Genomic DNA, 24,285 nt, shown 5'->3' with positions numbered 1-24,285 from the left:
TTTTTTGTATGTAGAGAAATGACATATATTTAGGCTATTGAAAATACTTGTACACAGAAATATTTTCATTCTTTTTTAGAATATGTACTTTTATTGACCAAAAAGGACTTTTATTATATGTTTATTATATATTTATAGTAATCTCTATTACTGTAGTATAGAGATTACTAGAAGGATAGATATCTACCTGGGAAATAGTTTTATTGTGCTGAAACATATATAACATGAAATACTTTCATTTTTACCATTTTAAGTATGCAGTTTCATGGGATTAATTATAGTCACAGTGTTGTGCAACCTTCACCACTATTTGCAAAAGTTTTCTATCACTCCAGACAGAAACTCTATAACCATTAAGCAATAACTACCTACTTCTGAGTCCCCCTAATCACTGGTAACTTTAAATCTACTTTCTGTCTGTTTAACTTTGCTTATTTGGGATAAATAATAAGAGTAGAATCATATATTTGTCATTTTACATCAGTCTTACTTCGGTTACTATAACATTTTCAAGATTCATCCATGTGTCAGAATTCATTCTTACTTTTTTCTTCTTTTAAAATTATTCATTTGTACACACTTTCTTCCCTCACCTCTACCCAGCTCCCCTTATAAGACTATTAATTGTCATACACATGGTTTCTTATCATCTATTCCTCCATTTGTTCGAATTACTGAATACTCAGTCCATTGTGAGCAGATAATAGTATCATATTTTATTGTGTTCATCTGTTGAAACACAGTTGGTGCTATTTTTGTGGATAACAGTTTTTTATGATGGTTACTTTTAAAATCTCTTATCTGTGAAGGAAAATTTGTCTTAGCATTCCTCTTTTGACAGATATTTCTTTAATGATATTTAGGTCTCTTCATAATAAATTGCAAAAACTAACCGTCAAACCAAAACCCACCGCTGATGAGTCAGTTCTGGCTTTTAATTATCCTCTAGAGTAGAGTAGAACTGCCAGTAGTGTTTCCTAGGCTGTTAACCCTTATGGGCATAGGCTACTGCTTACCACTTGGCCACCAGCACTCCTGTTTGCAAAGAATAATGGCTGCTTATCCCTTGGAACTTGATGCTTATTGATTTGGATATTATTTATGTACTAAATACTCTAAATTTTTCAGGTGCTTTGTTAATCTTTCCTCGTTTTAAACTCTTTAGAGCACCATGTAGTGGAATGTTCTTGACTTTGTCAAATCATGTAGAATCTGGAAAATTTGTACAATAATGAATTTACACTGAATTAAACTAACATTTTGATTGTTGCTTTTATTTTTGGTTGACTTCTCTGATACTAAACCTTTTTTACATTTTCTAAAGTTCCACACTTTCTTGCCCTGGAACCCTCTTACTTTTTTCTAATTTAATCCTTATCATCTTTCGGTTAATTCAGTTGTCTTTCCTCTGGGAGGATTTTCTTTATTCCGTGGACCCCAGGCTAGCTATCTGAGCAGTTTAACACCTTGTAGTTATTGCTTGTTTTGTTTAGATTATGGACCCTGTGGGCAGGGCATATGTTTTTTTGTGTAACATTGACTCTTCAGTGCTTTGGCAGAGTGATTGTGCAGTTATTTGGTTTTTTGTTTTGTTTCTTTGCAATGGAGTTGGAACTGGCTCATAATTGAGCCTATAGTGGTTTCTGAACCTGTTCCTGTGAAGTCCCTGTTGGATTTGAACTGCTAGAGTACACAGCCTTTGGATTAGCAGTTCACGATGAACTATGTCCCCAGAGCTGCTTATGCTATTGATAAATGTTTTTTGTAATGAATGATTTCAGAATTGTTAAAACATATTTTATGAACCAAATGATAGTTTTGATTAACTGTTATCATGAATATTGTGCTTTATTAAGAGCTGTCTATATAGGAAGGTTAGAGAGGAAACTTGGGAGAGTCACTTTATGTTAATGGAAGAAGAAAAAAAAACCCCTTTAGTAAAATGATTGTCATTCAGTTGTACATGTACAATTGTTGAGTTGGTATAAGCTGTGTTTTGTAGATTGTCAATTCCAACAGTGAGAATAATGCATTATAATGTCTTGATGTATCATTTAAAATATTTTAATAATGAAATTTGTATACAATTTTATTTTCTGAGGTGTTAAAAAATTAAAGTGGCAACTAAAACTGCACTTTAATATTGTTTGATAAATATATATGATCTCATGAATTGCATTTATGGAATACAATGAAAATTAATTCTCTATTTAAATATCTGTTGTGTCAGCCTTGAGAATTCTCCGCAATTGTTAAATATTCTAATTCATTCAGGCACTTATTTGTTAAAATGGCTTTGCATATTATTCATTCAGTGAATGAATCCAGTGTTGTTCAGCACCTTGATCAAATCCTGAGTCTTAGACAGAGTTTATAATTTATGTTAGCTTGTTAAGAGACAGGTTTGCAACATTCACAGTGAGGGAAAGAATGATATAAATAGTTTCCGGAAAGAGACACGAGTGGTGGAGGGTTTGAGTGATGGAGTCAGTGATCATTTTGTGTTTTGGACAACTTCTGCGCAGTTTCATGATTATAATGATGTTTAATGAACGTCTGGATAGCAAAGAGCCCAGAGTAGTGAATCTTTTACACAGTAGTCTGTTAAGAGAGTTTTTCTCCCTTACTACTGCAGAGCTCGTAAATTAATAATCCTTACAAAAATTCTTAGATTGTTGTCCTAATTAGTTACTGCCTGACTATAACATTAATGCTCATCCTCGTTAGGTAGTAGACTTTGTACTGTTGTCATAATGGGAAATGTTGGATAACGAGGGTAAGGAGTACTTTTGTTGTAGTCCAAGGATATACCCATGTAGGAGAGATCTTAAACCTAGTCACTTCTGTGTTATAAAAAGATCAACACACACAGAGGATAAGACAGACACCATGTAAGGATCGTCTCCAAACCGAAGAACCAAGGAACACTCCATACTACTGACACAGAAGAAATCAACACAAGTGAGATCTTCATTTGGGATTTTTAGCATCCAAAGCGATGAGAAAAGAAATTCTGTTTTTAAAGCCACCCACTTGTGGTATTTCTGTTTCAGCATCAGGAGGCTAAGTAAAACAAGGAATAATTGTAAAACAGTTCATAAAATAAGGAAAACACTTCCTCTCCCTTGAGCACCTAAGTATTCTGAGGCAGTTTGACAATGGCCACCTACCTGAGAGCTGAGTTCTGATCTGAACCTTGCCCTGACCTGTACCGTTACCATGCTCTCCATTAAGTTCAAGTCCATTGTTGCAGTCACTATGTCGGTCTGTCTCATTGAGGGTCTTCCTTTTATGTCTTCGAGGGCATATTCATGTAGCATGTTGTTGTTAGGTGACAGCCAGTACAACTCATCACAATCCTATGAACAACCAATCAGAACCCTCTGCCATCATCATCTCTTGACACACTTGAGCCCGTTGCTATGGTCATTTTGTCAGTCCTTCTGGTTGAGGGTCTTCCCTCTTCACTGGCGTTTCTAAGCATGATGTTTCTTTTCTAAGGAATAGATAGCCTTTCCTAGCAACAGGCTCAAAGTATGTAAGACAAAGCTTCACCATCCTTACCTCTTTAGAACACTCTGGCTACACTTTTCCCAAGACATATCTGTTTGTTCTTTTGACCATCCATAGGATAGTACTTCAACTGTACAATGTAGGGAGTCAACAAACACTGCAGAAAAGCACAAGCTCCCAGAATCAGTGAATCAGAATCTTCAAGGATGAGTAAACAAAAATCTCAGGAGATTCTAGCACATAGCCATTTGGAGAGGCTATCCAGTTCGCCACTGGCTGTCAGTCAGCTGATTTCAAAGTTTTATTAATTTCCTAAAGCCATGGAAATTCCCACCCAGATTAAAAAAAAAATCAGTAGGATATCTAGAAAGTAAAACTTCAAAAGATTCTTGCCTGTATCAAATCCCGTCACATAAGATGGGTTCAAATTAACTGATAATTTAATTGGTGTTGTGCACTTAATATATGTTAAAAAAAAAAGAACAACTCTCATGGAAAATTAGTACATAAGTTATCCTAAAAAAAAGAAATCACATCCTAAATTTTGAGCAGCAAGGCTTTTTTTTATTTTGTTTTATTATTTTTGTGTATGTGTGAGTGTACCATCAAATCAGATCTGAATGGTACAGGAGGAGATTTTTCCTCCTTCCGCGGCAGAGCATCTGGTGGAGTCAAACCATGCGCCTCTGGGATTGTAGTTGCAGCTCCTTACCACTAGGCCACCAGAGCTCCCCTGAGCAGCAAGGCTTGGTTTGCAGATGGCAGTGTGGTAGCTGGTACCACCTCAAGGGCATAGAGAACTTGTTGGAGAGCTGTCCTCCTGCCAGTGTTGGTGGGTTAGGGTTTTATGTATAGGCTCAATGTGATGTGATTAAGGGTTGTTTTCCATTTGCTTGCTTGTTTGTTTGTTTGAACTATTTTGGGCAGCATATCAAAGGAATATCTCGTTACATGTAATAAACTCATAATTTTGGTCACTCCTGAGATCCTGTGATCAGAGGCCCAGCAAGTGAGATAACAGTTGAGGAACAGTGTTTGGCTTTACTAGGTATCAGCTGGAACCAAGTGATGTTCATGCCTTGATGTTCATGCTTCTCTTGAGTAGACCTATGATGTCCATCCGTTTCTGTCTGCAGTTCTAAGGGTGACCCAGCTGTAGATCTGTTACGACTAACTTCTGCATCCAGGGCAAAGTCTGCTGCTTTCAAAGCCAAATAACCACTGGCTGAGCCCCTTGGTAAGAAAAGGGACATGGTTTTAAGATATTTCCCTGATATATATATATATATATATATATATATACACACACACACACACACACACACTCGTATCTACATAAGAGATAATTTGCACCTGCTGATTCCTGCTCATATATTTTAGAGTAAAATTGCTATAATCTTAATGGAAGGAGATCACCAGTTCTGCAACTCTATTCTTCCTTTTGTCATAAATTGGATAATGTAGGCTTCTTTATTAAGCTAGACAAATGAACATAGCAGTCTTTTTTGGGTAAGTTTTCAATAATAAGGAATTGTAATTAGGATGATGCCTACTTGTTTGTAGCTAGTGAATTTTTCACTTGGATTATTTACCTCTCTTTTCCTCCAAATCACTGTTAGCCTTCAAGTCTTATTTCATGAGTGGCAGGAGTATTATCTGTTATTATCAAATTGGGCAAAAGGTAGTGGGGTCCAGAGAACATGCAGTGCTGATAGAAGCCTGGAATAGGTGAGTAGATTGAAGGAGGATAGGAATTCATGAAAATTTAAGTTGGGTTTGTTCATTCAATATTTGTTCAGTATTTATCAAATGCTTTATTTGTGGCTGGCTTTGTTAGTGGTGCTAAAAACATAGTGCCTGACACAGAATTTCTACCCCCATATAGTAAGCATTAGAGAAGAGTTACAGAACATGAAGCTGTCTGGCTGGCATACAACTCTTTATCCTCTGAGAATTCTATTAATGCAAAGATCTCCAAATCCTGAGTAACATATTTAGAAATTAATTCTGGGATTTGGGATTTAGCAGATGGGAAGATGATGTTATCATTTACTGAGATTAATTTGAGAATCTCCGAAGTACACATTACCTATATCTGCTAATCAAATTAATGGGGTGGATGAAAACATTGTCTAGTAAGACACTTGCATCAAAGTGAAAATTGCCAGGACCACTGATGTTTTTTAAGTTTTAAGATCGAAAAGAGGGTGATAAGCCAGTGAAGGATAGTAAGAAGTGATGGTAGGAATTCAAGGTTGGTCAACACTGAAAAAATCTGAAAAAGTAACTTAGGACATAAAAAACAGAGCAGTAATATTGGTTTATGGAAAAGGAGGAGTCAATAGTCCATGTTTAAAAAAAAAAGAGAGAAAAAGATCATATTTAAATAATAGCCTTTAAATTTAGGCAATATAGAAAAATATTTTTAAATCACGTTATTGTGAGGTGCTGTTACGTTGACTATGACTCGTAGCAACCCTGTCAACAGCAGATCCGAAGCTGGCCCTGTCCAGCACCATTCTCACATCTTTGGTAAACGATAGCCCATGATTACAGTTACTGTGTCAGTCTATCTTGTTGAGGTTATTCTTCTCTTTTTTTGACCCTCTACTTTCCCCAGCATGATGTGTACAAGTCTCCATTTGTGCCTCAGTTCTTATTTTCTCTGGGCATATTCCAAGCAGTGGAATAGATAGGTCATATGGAATTTCTGTGTTCAGCTTTTTGAGGAAGTGCTAATTTATTTATTTAGTTAGTTAGTTATTTTTGGTATTTCTAGAAGTTCAAATCATCTTAATGTCAATTAGCCCTTTTTCAGAGTCTCAAAATAAAATTATAGCAATAGGTTATCCACATTCCCAACGCTGACTCAGCCACCTTATCTGGAACAACTCGACCACTTTCAGTACTCAGCAGCCCTGCTCCTAAAACAGAGCCAGCATGGGGAGGGGGCTTTACAGTATATACACAGTTGCTTTAAAATCACCTTCCCAGGACCATTAATTTCACAATTGTTAGAAAGAACTGTCTTCCCTTTCTGAAAGGCATTAAAGACACAGGAATTAATTTCTGTGTTATATAACATTTTATAGCCCTACTTATTAACCCATCACTACATTTAAAAATGTTAATATAAGGTTTACCCAGCTATGCATAAAGAAAATACAGCTATGCCTGAACATTTCATCTTTTCTACAAACTTCAGAAATGGAACAGTTACATAAAACCAGAATCTTTGTAAAACTTTTTACACTTTTTTTTTCTTTTTGGAAAAAAAACCCCACTCTTTTTTTAGACCAACTTTTTAAAATCTTGACAGGGATGAGTTCTTGGAAATAAAGCAGCCCTGCAGCTTCTGTGCACAGAGAGGGACAGGTTGGAGGCAAGAGTGGCTGCTAGGATTGGACTTTAGGAGCTGGAGAGATGGTGATGCATTAATTAGGCTTTAGTCTGGATATTAACTATCAGGTTATGTACACATATGTAGGTAGATTCACAGGTGTGAATGAGAGCATCATTAGTGAGATGGGTGATAGAAGCCCCAGGAAATAAAAGTTTTGAACAGAAAAGGGGTAATGACCCAGCAAGGAAAACAATAGCAGCCAGAGCAGCAGAGGGCAGTGTGAAGGAAGACAGAGGAGGAAGCTTTTGAGTAAAATTTGAAGACTGCTAAAAAAGCAGTAGTAGTCTAACAGAGTCTTACTGCTGCTGCTGTTTGTTGTCAAGTCAGAACAGAGCCGTGGCTGATCGTGCAGCAGGATTTCAGAGGCAGTAAATACCACAGGAGGAGATTTCCTGTCGTTCTCCCTCAGAGTATCTGGTGGATTCAAACCACATACCTTTGGGATTGTGCTTCAGCTTCTTAGCACTAGGCCACCTGGGGACAGCTATGTGGCAGACTGACTGGAAGAGATCCATATCTATTATCATTCCGAAGAAAAATGATCCAAAAGAAGGTGGAATTTATTGAACAGTATCATTAATATTTCCTGCAAGCAAAAGATTGTTTTTCATTCAGAAATTGCTAGAACAGTACATTAACAGGGAACTACCAGAAGTTTCAGCTTTTTTTCTAATTGGCCATGGCACCAGGGATATGATTGCTGATGTCAGATGGACCCTGAAAGCAGAAAATACCAGAAGAATGTCTTATTTGTGTTTTATTGACTATGCACAGGCATTTATTTGGCTGTGTGGATCATAATAAAATGGCTAACACTGAAAAGAGTGGGAATCCCAGAACACTTAGTTGTGCTTACATGGATCTATACCTAGATTGTCTGAACAGAGCAAGGGAACACTGCATCCATCGTTCAAAATCAGGAAAGGTGTATGCCAGGGATGCATCCACTCTCCATACCTTTTCAATCTATATACTGAACAGATTATCTGGGAGACTAGACTCTTTGCGGAGGAATGTGGCATCAGGATTGGAGGAAGACTTATCAACAACCAGCATTATGCAAATGACACAACTCTGCTTGCTGTAAGTGAAGAAGATATGGAACACTTGGTGCAGAAGATCAGGGATGACAGTCTTTGATGTGGATTACATCTTAACATCAAGAATACAAAGGTCCTCATTCCAGGATCAACAGTCAACAGTATGATAGATGGAGAAAAGATTGAAGATGTCAATGATTTAATCTTGCTTAGATCAACAGTTAACACACTTGTATCAGAGGTCAAGAAATCAAAAGAGATGTATTGCATTGGGCAAGTCTGCTGTCAGGGACCTCTCCAAAATGCTGAAGACCAATGTCGTCAGTTTGAAGACTAAGGTGTGCCTGAATCAGACTATCATCTTCCCTTTCTCCTGCCGTGCGTCATAGCACTGGACTGTGAATATGAATGACAGAAGACTTAATGCCTTTGAGTTGTGGTGTTGGAGAAGAGTACTTCATATCATGTAGACTGCCAAAAGAACAGACAGATGTGTCTTGGGAAAAGTATAGCCAGAGTGCTCCTTGAAAGCAAAGATAACGAAGTCTTTTACACTTTGGACATGTAGCTAATTGAAGCTATTCTTTATGAAAGGACTTTTACATGCTTGTAAAGATGGAGGAGGGTCAGTGAAGGAGAGAAAAGGACCCCTCCCCCCAATGTGGTCGATTGTCACAGGGACTTCAGCAGTGGGCTCTAGTGTGTCAGAGATGATGAGGATGGCACAGGATAGGGCAGGGTTCAGGTTTGCTGTTCATAGGGTCGCTATGAGCCATACCTGACGGCATCTAACAACACAGTGATACATGTACAACATGAATGTGCCATTGTATCATTAGCAAATATAGACAGTTTTACTTTTTTACATTTTCATTTGCCTGCCTTTTATATATTTTCCTAGCATTATTTTTGGTGGCTCACATATCTGGGACAATAATGAGTGGAAGTTATGCTGTTGGTTCTTCTTTCCTTATTCCCAGATTTTTACATTAGTTTGCTGTTAAATCAAACCAAAACCAAACCTACTGCCAGCTGGTTGATTCTGACTCATAGCAACCCTCTGTTAGGTTTCTGAGGTTATAAATCTTTATAGGAGACAACAGTCTGTCTTTTTCCTGTGGAGCAGTTGATGTATTTACACTACTGATATTTCATGTATCAGCCACTGGAGTGTTATTTTAAGTTTACTCATCACTATACATGTCCTCTAAGTTTGAAGAAGTTTCCTATTTTATTAAGTTGCTAAGAATTGTTTTGGGGGAAGGGGTTGATTTTTTTAAAATTTGCCTGTCTTTTATTGACTTTGTAAAGACATTTTGAGTCTGTGGATCATAACAAATTTTGGGTAATGTTGCAAGAATGAGAATTCTAGAATCCATAATTGTGTTAAAGGCACTTACTGAAAATTAAAGAGCACAATCTTGCACCTTAATATAAAGAAAATTGAAATACTCATAACAGTACCAATGAACAACATCATGATAAATGGTGAAAATTTAAAGTTACCAAGTATTTCCTTTTTACTGTATCTATAGTCAATACCCATTGAAGCAGTATTTAACAAATTAAATATTCCACTGGGAAAATGTACTGCTAAAGACCCCTTTAAAATGCTGAAAACAAAAAAGGTCACTTTGAGAATTATGAGGTGCGTGATCCAAGCCATGGTATTTTCAGTCACCTCATGTGAATATGCCTACATGTTCCTCACTCTCAAAGGTTTATTATTTTAGAAGTGACTACTTCAGCCTTCTTCTTAGTCTGTATTAACCTGAAAGCGCTGGTGAAATCTGTCAACCATGGTGACCTGCTGGTATTAAAATACCAGTGGCATAGTCTTAAGCATCACAGCAGCTTCAAGCTGCTTTCATATAGTTAACTGACAGGTACTGTATTCAAGAAGAACAGTAGTTGAACAAGCAAGCATTTGTTGTTGTTGTTATGTGCTGTCGAGGTGCTTGCGACTTATAGCGACCCTATGTATAACCCCTAACCCCTGCTCTATCCTGCGCCAATCACACTGCCTCTGACACACCCATCCCGATTACCCCAGTTACTGCATCAGTCCACCTCGTAGAGGGTCTTCCCCTCTTGCGCCGTCCCTCCACCCTTCCAAGTATGATGTCCCTTTCCAAGGACTTGTCCCTCCTTTCAACATGTCCAAAGTATATCAGACGGAGCCCCGGAATCCTTGCCTTCAAGGAACAGCCTGATTTAACCCTCTCCAGGATGAATCTGTTTGTTTTCTTGGCAGTCCATGGTACATTCAATGCTCTTTTCCAGCACCACAGCTCAAAGGCATCATTTCTCCTTCTACCCTTTACTAGTCATTGTCCAACTCTCTGATGCATAACAAGTGATTGCAAAGACCATATCTTTATCAGATGCAAACAGGACCACACAAGTCATTCTCTCCCAACCTCCTACCCCCACCCCCAGTATAGCAAACTGGCCAGTAAAAATATTACTAATGATCCTCCAAAAATGGCTAAAACAGCATATTGACAGGGAACTACCAAAAGTTTAAGTAAGGTTTAGAAGAGGCTGAGGCACCAGGAATATTATTGCTGATGTCAGAAAGATCTATGTTAAAAGCAAAGAATACAAAAAGAATGTCTGTTTTCTTGATTAAAGGCATTTGACTGTGTAGATCATAACAAACTATAGCTAAACCTGCGAAGAATGGAAATTCCATTTATGTTCCTATGCAAGCTATACCTAGACCAAGAAGCTATTGATCAGACAGGGGAAGGAGACACTGTATGTCTTAAACCCAGCAAAGGAGTACATCAGGCATTTATCTCTCCTCCATACCTGTTCTGTCTGTATACTGTATACATTCAAGAAACTAGACTTTATGAAGAAGAGTATGACATCAGGATTGGAAGAAGATCCATCAAGAACTTGCATTATGCAGGTGATACAGCCTTGCTTCCTGCAAGTGAGGAAGACCTGAGGTACTTGTTGCAGAGGGTTGAAGACTGCAGCCTTCAATATGGATTACATCTCAATATCAAGAAAGCAAGTCTTCACGACTGGCTCGATAGGCAACATCATGATCGATGGAGAAAAGATTGAAATTGTTAATGATTTTGTCTTGCTTAGGTTCACAATTAACTCGATAACCAGCAGCCAAGGAGATCAGGAGATGTATTGCACTAGGAAAGTCTGCTGTCAAGAGCCTCTTCAAAGTTCTAAAGCACAATGATGTAAGTTTAAAGAGTAATGTGCACCGATTCACTCCACAATCTTTGGTCTCCTTCTGTGCATCTCAGAGACAGTGAATAAGGATGGGAGGAAAAGAATAGATGCATTTGAGTTTTCGTGTTGGAGGCAATTGATGACTGTCTTGGATTGCCAAAAGAAAAAAAAACACAAAACACCAGATAGGTCTCAAAGATAGTACAGAGTTTTCTATGGAGGCAAAGATAGTGAAGCTTTGTCTTACTTATTTTGGACATGTTCTTAGAAGAGGCTGATCCTAGGAAAGGGACATCATTCTTGGAAAGGTGGAGGTTCAGCAAGGGAGAAGAACACAAATGGATTGATAAAGTGTGGCAATGGGCTCAGATGTGTCACAGATGATAAGAATGGTGCAGTTTAGGACAGGGTTCAGATCTATAGTTCACAAGGTTGCTGTAAGTCTTATTCAGTAAACAGCACTTAAAAACAACATGTGTGTGACTCTTGGACAATGAATAGGAAGACTCAAGAATTGCCACCTTTTAATTGTGATGGTAAAGAATATGTAATATTTGTTGAAGCAAATTCTATGATTTCAATGATTAAAAATATTTTTTTTTAAAAAAAGAATATTTAATATGCCGTAGACTGCAAAAGAGAGCAAACAAACATGTTGCAGAAGTGGTGCAGCCAGACTACACTTTAGAAGTGAAGGTGAAAAGACTTCTCATCTTCTCAGGGCATGTTATCAGGAGACACCAGGCCCTGGAGAACATCATGCCTTTGTAAAGTGGAGAGTCACTGAAAAAAAGGAAGACGCACAAGACGTGTCAACACTAATTGTAACTCTGGGGCTCGTACGTAGCATTGAATGGGCAGAACCAGACAGTGTTTTAGTTATTGTTCATAGGGTCGCTGTAAGTCTAAATAGTCCATTATCTCACTTTTTAGAAAATCCTCTGATTGTCTTATTGTTAAAATTTTTTTTAAACTTGAAATATGTAGCAATTCCTTTTGAGCTTTGATTCAGTCTGTTTAATTACCCCATAAGATCAGCTAATTATGCTTTCATAACTACCATGTGACATTGGTAGGCTGGTTGAAAATTATGAATATTTTCATCTTATGCTACTGAAGTAATAAGATTGTCATTAAATTACAGAATATGGTAAAAGCTCTATTTATGACTAATACCTGTTGGTCGTCGAAGATTGGTAAATCCTTTCTATAGAACTAATTGGATATGTTTTATCATTTTGTCTACTTTGTCTTTATATCTTCTAATTATGGTATTCTTTACCTTTGGGAACTTTCATAAAGGTACCATTTTATTATTTTTTTCTTAGAATTACTATACTAATTTTAATGAAAGTTTACAGATACTTTGGATTTCCATTCATTCATTGTTGCACCATTTTATTGTTATAGTACAGATTTTTTCCTAAGCATGATTTCCATACATTTACACAGTTTTAATAGTTTGACTCTCCCATATTTTTCTGTATTTGAACTGCTGCAACATCTTCATTTAAACACGTGTTACTAATGTTGTTAGATGCCTTCAAGTTGGCTCTGATTCTTGATGAGTGTGCAACAGAAGGAAACATTGCTCAGTTGTATGTCACCCACACAGTCATGGCAGTATTTGAGGCCATTGTGGCAGTAACTGTCAGTCCTGCTTGTTGAAGATCTTCCTCATCACTGAACTTCTACCAGACATCCCCTCCTCCAGTGCCTGGTCCTTCCTGATAACATTCAAAACATGGGAGGCAAGTTTCATCTTCCTCGCTTCTATGAGGCATTGTTCTGGCTGTATTTCTTCCAAGATAGATTTACTGGTTTTCTGGAAGTCCACTCAGTGAGAGAGACAGAGAGACAGACAGACACACAAAGTTTTTCTTTGTATGAACATACACAGTTTATTTCATTTTTTCATTAGTTATCAAGTGATGGTATTATCCTACCATCGTGGTGTTTAATTTTTATGATAACATATTGTGATACTTTTAATTTTAAATTATCAGTGCAAAAGGGAGATTTTTGCTTTTGTATCTTGTGAAAAGAATACTGCATGAATGTAATAACAGCTAAACCGATTTCCTAAGAAATTGGCAGTTGAGTGCTGTCACAGAGGAAGAACAGTAGTACTGAAATGAACTGACAGGACATGGATAAAAGGGATTATTACTCAGATGATTCATAATATTCCATTTGTAGTATTATCAAGGTTTAAACGGTTTAAAAATAGTTCACCATGGAATTATAGGCCTCCTAATTTATTTGTCAACTCTAGTATGAGAAAGAAACACTGTTTTGTTTCCACCCCTCCAAAATGTGTTTAGCTCTTTTGCATGATCTCTACTACTCAAAAAGAAAAAAAAATTACATATATATGAAAGATCACTGTCTTCAAGTAACCTAGAACCTAGGTGTGAGGGAAATACTCTCTTGGTTTTTTGGTTTTTTTTTTAAAATAAAAAAGACAAATGCTGCATAATGCCACTGTTATAGAACAAGACTGATTTGGGGGTTGGAGGGAAACTAAAAAAATGTGGATTAAATAATGTACACGGCATTGAAACAGGCAAGGGAGAGATCTGTATAAAAGGAATATATGATTAGGTATTATTGGTATGACAGATGTTGCCTAGTAAAGTAGTCCAGGGAAGGGGGAACTGTGTAACAATGAAATAACTTCTTTTCCAAAGAAAAAAGCGAACTGGGGGGCAGAGGGGACAGGGAGGAAAATGTGCAACAATGAATGAATAGAAATCCAGGTTCTTTATCAATTTTCATTAAAATTTAAAAAAAAAAAAAAGCAAACCAAAAATGTTAAGCCTGGTAATTGTGAGAAAAACGTTTAGCTCTACCTAAAGGGAGCTTTAGTGGTTTAAAGAATTGTACTGCTAACCCCAAGGTAAACAGTTTGCCTCCACCAGCTGCTCTCTGGGAGGAGGGTGGTCAATCTTCTCCTGTGCTATTTCCTGCCTATATCCTGCATCTGAAAACCCGCGGGAGTCACCTACGGGTTGATTCTGACTTGACAGTACACAACAATAGCAACAATTAGTAATGAAATTTCTGATGACTAATGGTGAAGTTGGAAGCTTATGATTTTGACTAATACATGTAATGTTATGTGTATATTTTATAGTTAAGGGACTGGCTAAACTTCTGTCTTTGTAACTTGCTCATAACTCTCTTTCACTTTGTAGCATAAGTGCTATTTTTAAATTTATTTTATTTAAGTATCCTAAGTTTTTGCAGGTATAAGAATCATTGTAATATGGTAAAGAAAACAAATGAAAAATGTCTCCAAATTTGACAGCCTCAGACAGTTGCTGTTTACACTTTGCATTGTACACTCCTTCAGTCCTTGCCTTTGTGCTGTAAAGTTAACTGGATATAATTTTAAATGCATTTTAAAGTGATCATAGTTGGAGGAAATTGAAAGTAGTTGAAATACAGGAGTGTCTTGGGTAATAATGACTTCTCACTTTGATTATTTCCCTTTAGGAAAGACGCTGCTAATCCTGTGACATGGAGGATTGCCTTCATACCTCATCTGAGAATCTGTCCAAATTGGTCAGCTGGGCCCACAGCCATGGGACCATTTGCAGCCTCATTCCAAACCTGAAACACTTGCTTTCAGAAGGTTCCCATGGGAACCTGACAGCAATGTGGGGCTGCAGTGCTGGCCATGCTTATCACTGGCCACTGACAGCTACTTGCAGAGCTGGGTCTCAGGAGAGGGTCTGTTTCCAAGATAACAGAAGTTTTAATTCTGATAGTCCCAGTATAATTGGGGTACCCTCTGAGACACAGACCAGCCCTGTTGAAAGGTACCCTGGGAGAGCAGTGAAAACTAAGCTAGACTGTAACCGGACCAGAGACTCTTGTGACTTCTCTTACTGCAGCGAGCCATCTGAACTGGATGAAGCCGTTGAGGAGTACGAGGATGAAAACACGCTGTTTGACATGGTTTGTGAGTCTTCTGTTACAGATGAAGATAGTGACTTTGAACCCCAGACTCAGAGGCCTCAAAGCCTTAGTCGAAAAAGGCCTAACGTAATCCCGTCTTCTCTCCATTCAAGCTCTCAGACTCAGATGATTGATGAATGCAGCAATGATGTCATCATCAAAAAAATCAAACAAGAGATGCCTGAAGATTACTACATTGTGGCGAATGCAGAGCTGACGGGAGGGGTAGATGGACCAGCCCTCTCATTGACACAGCTGGCAAAGCCCAAATCTCAGACTCAGGCTGGTCCTTCCTGTGCGGGGCCCGCAAAGCTGATTCCCCACGTAACATCTGCCATCAACATGGAGGTAGACCCACAATGTATGTCTGCTTCCCCCTCTGTAATCTCCAGACCAGTTGTCCAAAAGACTGCCAGGGTATCGCTGGCTTCACCAAGCAGAGGACCCCCTAGTGTGCATGGCACCAACCAGCAGGTGGCAATGCAGATGCCTGTGAGCACATCCCATCCTAACAAACAGATCAGCATCCCTTTGTCTGCCCTGCAGCTGCCTGGACAGGATGAGCAGGTTGCTTCTGAAGAGTTGCTGCCCCATGTGCCCAGCCAGGTTTCCTCGTGTGAGGTAGACCTTTCTCCTTCTGTTAACACAGAGCCAGAAGTGAGCTCCAGCCAGCAGCAGCCCCCGGTTGCCACAGCCATCACCACGGAGGCCACAGCCCAGTGCATACCAGGTATGGCATGTGAGGTGTCGGCGAGTCCCTCATCCCCACACACAGAGGTCTGCGCCACCAGCACTTCTAAAACCCTTGGATTCATTTGGTAGAGTTTAGGCTTTGACTGTTCTCAGAAAGGTAGTAATCAAATGGCTTACACTCAGGTGAGGCTACAAAGACACTTCATGTGAATTAAGACCCACTACATGATGTTGAGGAGGATGGAGAGTCGGTGAAGGAGAGGAAGACCCTCAACCAGGTGAACTGATACAGTGACTGCTGCAAAGGGTTCTTGTGTGTCAGGAAGTGTGAGGATGGCACAGGATAGAATAAGGTTCAGATCTTTTGTTCATGGGGTCACTGTGAGTCATGCTCAACTCGATTGTACCTAACAATAATAATAGTTTAGTTAATATACTTTAGGACAGTTGTAGAATTGTGTTACTGTATCATTAGACTTAAGGTTTGTGTCCAACCTTCAACTGTTTTTTATATGATAAAAGTTACTTTTGAAAGTTTATTTCTGGATGGAGGAGTGGTTTAATGCTCCCCTGTTAATATCAAGATTAGTTGGTGGTTGTTTGCCAAAACAAGGTTAGACAAAAAGTGATAGACCTCATTATTTTTTCCTTTGTTTTAATTTTTTTTTTTATCCAGCTGGCATTGCTATTCATGGTGTGATAATTTAAAAGTAGCTCTTAAATAGCAGCAAGCACCTCAAAAAGGAGTACTTGATATCATTCTCCAAATGTAAAAGAATTTGATAACGTGTATTTTTGGAATGTTTATAACTTACTGGAACTTAATTTTCTTACCATTAGAGAAGAAAACAGCTGTATCTCATATTTTATTGTTTAGTAATTCTAACACTTTGTGTGTATTTAATCTAGGCCATTGTTTTATATAAAAGGGGCCCAAGTCTCAATGTTTTTAAGTTTGTGGTTCAAATTTATTAGGCCTGAAGTATCGACAAAGATGAACAGAGAAGGGTATATAGGAAGCAGAAGGATGGCAAATTTTGGTTTCTCTTAGTAGATTTGAATCTTCCATCTGCTCCAAGGGAGAAAGATGGACACTATCCTCCTCCTGTGTGGTTTACAGCCTCTAAAAATACTGGAGGGTCAGCTCTGGGCCAATTTTAATTCAATGACTGTGAGTTGTTGTTTTGTTTTTGTGTTAGGACGTCTTAGGAGAGTCAAATATTTGGGGAAAAGTGTCCTGGAAGCCCAATGTTGCAGTCCCTTTACTTTTAAACTCTCTTAAGTTGCTTTGCAAACTTTCCTTCTTAATTTCAATATAAACGTTAAAATCTCCAATTTATGTTTTAAGCAAACCGACAAAGAAACACAGTCATAGTTGTATATGATAAAAGTATAAACGGAAAATATTCATGTTTTTATTCAGAATCACACTTTTCAGTTTATTCATTGTTCTTTTTTTAGTACCAGCTTTTTTGAACTGTAATTTGCATACCCTATCATTCTTTTAAAAGATATAATTCAGTTATTTTTAGTGTATTCTAAGAGTTGTAGATCCAGTACCACTGTGTAATTTAACAACATTTTCATTACCCTAGAAAGGAACTTTGTTCTCATTAGCAGTCACTCCTAATTCTTCACCCCCACCCCCGCCTCTGGCAACAACTAAATTACTGTTTCCATGGATTTGCCTATTCTGCACATTTTATATGAATGAAGTCATACAATATGTGCTTCTTTGTGGCTGACTTACTACCTTTAATATATCTCCACTGTAGTGGCTAGAGCAGCATTTCACCCCTTTTTTATTGCCAGTTTCCATTTTATGTCATTGTAAGAATATAAAAGTCTTTTGGCTGTCCTTTTATTTTGTGGTGAACATTTAGGTTGTTTCCTCTTCTTGCTTCCCTCCACTCTCATGCCTACTATTTTGAATAATGCTGCTGTGAACTTTTGTGTACAAGGTGTTGGTTGGATATTTGTTTTTATTTTGATTAGAGAACAACCTAGAAGTAGAATTGTGAAATTAAATGGTAATTCTATGTTGATCTTTTATGTGAACCATCAAATTGATTTTTCATAGTTGCTGTATTGTTTTACAATTACCAAAAATGTATGGGGGTTGCATTTTCTCCACATTCTTCTTAAGAGTCCTTTTCCTTTTTTAAAAATAGCTTATCCAAGTGCAATCTCAATGTAGTTTAGCTTTGCATTTGCCTCTGATGGCCTAGTGGTAAGAAACTTCACTGCATTCTGAAAGACAAAAGGTTGGAATCTATCAGCTGTGGTCCCATGTGATTTACTGCCTCTCAAAACCTGCTGGAGGACCAGCTATGAGTTGGTTCTGACTCGTGGCATACAAAAACAATAAATAATGAGGAGATAAAAATGGGCAGTCACCTCTTCTTGCACAGTATACTGCTTCTAAAACCCACTGGAGTGTCAGCTATGAGTTGGTTCCAACTCAGTGGTACATAACAACAATGAATAATGACGGGAGTTCTGTGGCTCATTGATGAGATGTTGTGCTGCCAACCCAAAGGCAAGTGGTTCAAATCTATCAGCTGCTCTATGGGAGAACGATGTACAGTATCTGCCTGTGTGATTTATAGCCTCTGAAAACCCACTGTTGGATCAGTTTTCAGTTCCAACTCGATGACACATAACAACAGCAATGAATAGTGATATTGAAAATCTTTCCATGTGCTTGTAGATCATCTGGTATCTTCTTTTTAAGAAATGATTATTCAAATATCTTACCCCTTTTTCTTTTTTATTTGTTGGTTCTTTGGTGCTTTTGTTTGTTTGACAATTCCCTTAGACATAAATACTTTTTTCCATTCTGTAGGCTTTCTGGTTTTGCATCCTCTGTTCTTCCCTCCCTTCCCCCTCCCCCCCAACTTTTACTTTAACCACTTACTTAGCAATGTTAATTTTAACTGCCCATTCAGAATACTATCTCTGTTACACTTGCTAGAAAAGTCTTTGTGTTAGGAAATTCCTCTGTACTTTCATACATGCAGGATATAAGTAGTACCTCTATAAGTAGTTGCCAGTGTTTGTGTAATGTCTCTTTTTTTTTCTTTCTTTGTAAAATAGGGAATTTAGCCTGGCAAATTTTCATGTGTCTTTCTGTCTCTTTCTCTAAAAGATGAAAATTCCATTTTATGTATTCTCATTTAATTTATACACAAGGATTGAATTGCGTAATCTGTTTTGGAGAGTGCTCTACTATATACCCTGACAGCTTAACTAGAGTGTTGTGCGTGTTAAACACTCTTCCACTGACTTAGCCATGCAAAGCAAAGATGTCTTTGCAACTGCCTCATGGATAGTAAATGAGACATTTGGGTTTGTTCACTAAACTACAAATGAATACCTTGCTATGTAACTATTTTGGAAAATAAATTCCCTTTCAAAAAGAAATCATTTTAATCTCTTTATTGTTACACACTTTATTCAATTAGGTGTTCTCCTTTTCTCTTGGAAACTGTAATTGTTATATTGTTGTTAGGTACTGTCAAGTCTACTCCTACTCATAGCAACCCTGTATATGCAGATTGAAACTGTCCCTGCCTGAACCATCCTTGCGGTCTCCGTTATTAGTAAGCCCATTGTTGTAATCAGTGTGCTAGTCCATTTTACTGGGTGAAGGTCTGTCTTTCTCTCACCCTCCATCTTCCCAAACAAGTTGTCTCCTTGCAAGGACTGGCCCTTCTTGATAACATGCCAAGAGTATGTGAGCAGAAGCCGCACCATCCTTGCCCTTCACGAGCACTCCAGCTGCACTTCTTCTAAAGACTGGTCTTTTGTCAGTCTGTGATGTATTCAGTACTCTGTGCCACCACATTTGTTGTAACAGTGCAAAATTCTGTAATTGTATTCATGCTTAAGCTTTGTTACAGTTAGGAAATTTAGGTTTAGCCAAGTATACCTAATGCTGTGGAGTTGAATCTTACTCATAGTGGCCTTCCATTTCATTTCTGAGACTGTAAATCTTTACTGAAGGAAACTGTCCATCTTTCTGCTGGAGAGTGGCTGATGAATTAGAATCATCCACCTTTTGATTAACAGCCCGAGATAGCTTAAGCAGTCATTAATTATGGTGGCTTAGTGGTAAGAAACTGAGCTGCATTTCCAGAGGCATGTGATTCTAATCCACCAGCTGCTCAATGGGAGAAGGATGGATAGTCTCTTCTGTGTGATTTACTACCTCTGAACCCCCGCTGGAGCATTAGCTATGGGTCGGTTCTGACTCAGTAGCACACAACAACAAATTATGACAGTAGACAGAATTGATCATAGAATTCCTTAAAGAATTTCTTGATGTTTTGATTATTTTTTGTGAAAGAATGTATCATTGCTGAGATAACATTAAATGTAAAGATATACTGTTTGGTTTGTTGTTGTTATATACCATCAAATTGGAACTGACTCGTAGCTGACCCTTCAGTGGGTTTTCAGAGGCTTTAAATTGCATAAAAGGAGATTATCCATCTTTCTTGCATGGAGCAGCTGGTGGATTCGAACTGTGCACTTTTAGGTTGACATTGCAACTCCTTACCATAAGCCACCAGAGTTCTCTACTGTTTGGACTATTCGCATACAAATTAATCAAACTTTATAAAGAGTACTGATGGTATAGTTCATAAGGTTGTCCAAAGCCATGCACCTCTGGCTGTTCAATTCCACCAGTGACTTTGTGGGAGAAAGATTGACAGTCTCTTCCCTTGAAATTTACAGCCTCCAAAAACCCACTGTTCTATGCTCTAAAGTAAGTTTTAGCTATTAGTTTGTGTTTGTATATACATTTAGAGTAGCGTTGGGTCGAAACTGAGCAGTTTGAATCCACCAGCTACTCCGTGGAAGATGAGCAGGCTCCTCCTATAGAGCTTTACAGCCCCAGGGAGCGTCACTGTGAGCTAGAGCCAGTGATATTTTTATTTAAACAAAATTTTTCTTTCATACTGGTTTGCTCACAAAGTTCGTATACATTGTTTTGGGTGTTTTTTCCCCCTTTTTCTTTAAAATAAAATTTTTATTTTATACTGGTTTATTTACAAAGTTCATATACATTGTTTTACACACTGGATCTTTCCTATTTCCTTTACCCACCACTCCCTCCATCCCTCAAATTGTATCACCTTATGATTACCCTCCCTGCCCATCCTCACCCTTCTGCTTTTCCCCTTTTGGATCTTCATACACATTTTACTAGTTATCCTTCTATTTCTGCAATAATGGTCTTATGCAGTATTTGTCCTTATGGGACTGAGTTAGTTCACTTAGCATAATACTCTGCAGTCTCTTGCAAGTTAGTTAGTGATTTTCAGAATCATTGCTCCTGTGTGCTGCATATTATTCTTTTGTGTGAATGTGCCACAGTTTCTCAATCCATTCTATTGTGATTGGACATTTGGGCTGTTTCTGTGTTCTTGCGATAACACTGCTATAAACATTGGTGTACAAGTCTCCATTTGTATCTCAGTTATCATTCTCTTGGGGTATATTCCAAGCAGTGGAGTAGCTGGGTTATATGGAATTTTTGAGGAAAATTGCAGCTTGAGGAAACACCAAACACCAAACTGCCTTCCAGAGTGGTTGTGCCAGTGGGTTTTCATCTTCATTCTAAGCATAGATTTTTAAAAATTCTACTCCTGCATGTCCAGACATTAATAAATGATTAGACAGATCAACTTTATATGGTTAATGGAAAGCACACTAAGCAAAGAAGGAAGGTGCTAGGCAGAACTAACCATAAGATCAAACAGACAATTTAAAAATAGACATTGTACAAGCTTGACTGAGTTTTTATCAAGTCATACTAGAAACACTGCATATCTCTGAATAAAATTTCTAAAATAAATAAGCTGACAAATGAGTTAGCCAGAAACAAAGAGAAAGAATTGCATTTTGTTTCATTTAACTGAGCCATTTAAAGTCCATTTCCCTAGTGAAATACCATTTTTATGTCTGTTCAAAAAGGAATTCAGAGCCATGAAATGTTAATCAAGATGTGATAAAATCATTAATTTTCAAGCCAACAGAGTCGTGCTTTTCAATCCAAATGTTAGTGAACAGTAAGAAAAGAGAAGATGTATTATTGGAGAATTATTGACACCAGTAATTTGAACTACATTAATTATTGAGGTATTGATATAAATTTAGAAAATTTGTTGTAGTGAAAATGAAATAATGAATTGGGCTATTTATATCTGTGTGTGTATGTCTTCCTTTATAGTTTTTATGCACAAATGCCTTCTGACAGTGAATTCTTTTGTTAGAAGCTTTGTGATAGCAATCCTTTTTTGTTTATAATGTGTGTTAAATATATATAATTTACACAGTGTAAATTAAAAAACATGCATCTGTGTTTTTCATTAATGCATTCTTACATGTCTTTATAAATATAAATACATATATGAAAGACTCCGTTTGTCATACACTAGAAATTATTTTCCCACTAGCTTTTCATTTTAGTGATGACTTTTTTGATATATGGATTTTCATAAGTTTTTTGAAGATTAGCCTTTCAACCTCTATGTACGTATATGCCATTTATCTTTACTACCTTTGATATTTTGCTTAGGAGACAATTTCCTTACCTTGAGATGAGTTAAATATTTACCTGGGTGAAGCCAGAATGCTCCCTGGAGTCAAGGATTCTGAAGCTTCATTTGACACTTTGGGCATGTTGCAAGGAGGGACTGGTCCTTGGAGAGGGACATCATGTTTAGGAGAGTGGAGGGACGGCACAGGAGAGGAAGACCCTCGATGAGATGGATCGATTCTGTGATTGGGGTGGTAGAAATGAGTGTGTTGGAGACAATGAGGTTGGCACAGGATAGACCAGCGTTTAGGGCTCTTGTAGATAGGGTCGCTATGAGTTGCAAGCAACTCGATGGCACATAACAACGACTTTCCTCTAGCTCTGTTTTCCTTTCTTTTCTACAACTCTACAATCAGTATATGCCATGGGGTGGGGTCTCTAGGTAGTCAATTATTATAGCTTCCTTTATTGAGCAATTCTTACTCTCCATGGAATTGATTCATCTATCATATTTTTATTTCTAATTCGGTCTAGTTCTAGGTTTTCATTTCTGCTTGTATTGATCTCTGTACTTTTTCTCTGCTAATCTTTATTATTCACTTATATTACATGAAGCAAAGTACATTCACAGAGAAAAAGAGGTCTGTTATAATGCACTATATATACTATACTATAATTCCTTAAATTGTTGATGTAAAATAAAGTTCGATGAACCTTTAAAAACTAAACTATATATTACTTCCTGTTATTTGGTCACTGTTGACATGCAGAAACAATGAATTCTCTTGTTAAAAACAAAACTTGACTTGAATGAAAAGAGAATTAAATTTTTATAGCCTAAGGATGTATTTTCCAACAAGCCTTCATCAAGGACTCAAACCACAACTACTGTATTTTTCTCCATTTCTTTCCTTGTATTATAGTGTTGGGGACAGTGTCTTTCCATATGGTTGCTTGGTAACTATGAACACTTCTGTGTTAAAAATTCTGTATGCACCTCCCTTTTTGAGAATTCAGAAGCTTACATTCCAGGTTTGTATTTCTGCAAGAATATGATCTTATAAATTTAGGCTTTCCCAGTGAAATGTGCTCACACCAGACTGCATAAAAAACATAGCCAAAAAACCCATGTTTGTAAATACTTCTAGTTTCTAAAGGCAGGGAAGCAGCACTTAGAACTTCCTGTGTTTTAACAGCCATACAAAGGCATTGGACTGTGGGGATCATAAGAAATTACAGGTAACAATGAAGAATGGAAATGCCAGAACACTAAATTGTGTGCATGCAGAACCTGTACATAGGCCTTGAGGCAGTCATTTGGACAGAACAAGGAGGTACAACATGAGTTAAAATCAGGAAAACTGTGTTAGGGTTACATCCTCTCACAGTGCTAATTCACTGTACATGCTGAGCAAATTTGAGAAGCTGGACTACATGAAGAAGAGCACAGAGACAAGTTTAGGGGAAGATTCATTCATTTGTAATTGTCTTTCAAGGCCTCAGAAGCCTGGTGGACTTGATGGTGATGGATTGGGTTTGGTGGAGTACTTGGTCTTGTGAAAATGCAAAGCTGACTATCAAATTTCCTGCACCGAGGATATCATTGTATAGAGAAAGAAGCAGACAAATCAATAACTACAACTCCCAAATGTTTGGAGAGGTATACAAAATGCAGTTGAACAAATACCAGGAGCATTCAGCTCAGCTTCAAGCTGCAGTGAAAGTGTGAAGAGGTAATAGTCAGGCTAGCAGAGAAGGTGGGAAAGATTATTTCAAAGGCAACACAGCATGAGCAAAGTCCTTAGGACATGAATTTAGGTAGACTGTTTGGAGAAGCTAAGAGATCCCGTGTCAGTTGAGAGTAGATTTCATTAGGGGCCAGGGTAGTTGACAGAAAGGTAGCTTGGGAAAGGCCAGACATGTAT

General features: G+C 37.8%; 1 protein-coding gene across 3 annotated transcripts in view; it reads left to right on the top strand.

Annotated features, from left to right (window-relative positions):
- Positions 1 to 24,285, top strand: part of KIAA1958 (KIAA1958 ortholog) — a 182,544-nt gene that overhangs the window by 74,485 nt on the left and 83,774 nt on the right. For 2 of the 3 annotated variants that reach the window (XM_006900842.1, XM_006900841.1), the window contains exon 1: positions 14,649 to 15,850. In XM_006900842.1, coding sequence (XP_006900904.1) covers positions 14,680 to 15,850 — 1,171 coding nt within the window. In that variant the 5' untranslated portion in view covers positions 14,649 to 14,679. Of the gene's footprint in view, positions 1 to 14,648; positions 15,851 to 24,285 lie in introns of those variants that run through there. The other variant, XM_006900843.1, reaches the window with a different exon arrangement.

This window comes from Elephantulus edwardii, unplaced genomic scaffold (genome assembly GCF_000299155.1).
Source record: "Elephantulus edwardii isolate Elephantulus edwardi_28Jun2011 unplaced genomic scaffold, EleEdw1.0 scaffold00297, whole genome shotgun sequence".
NCBI lineage: Eukaryota > Metazoa > Chordata > Mammalia > Macroscelidea > Macroscelididae > Elephantulus > Elephantulus edwardii.
This window is presented reverse-complemented; position numbering and strand designations above follow the sequence as displayed.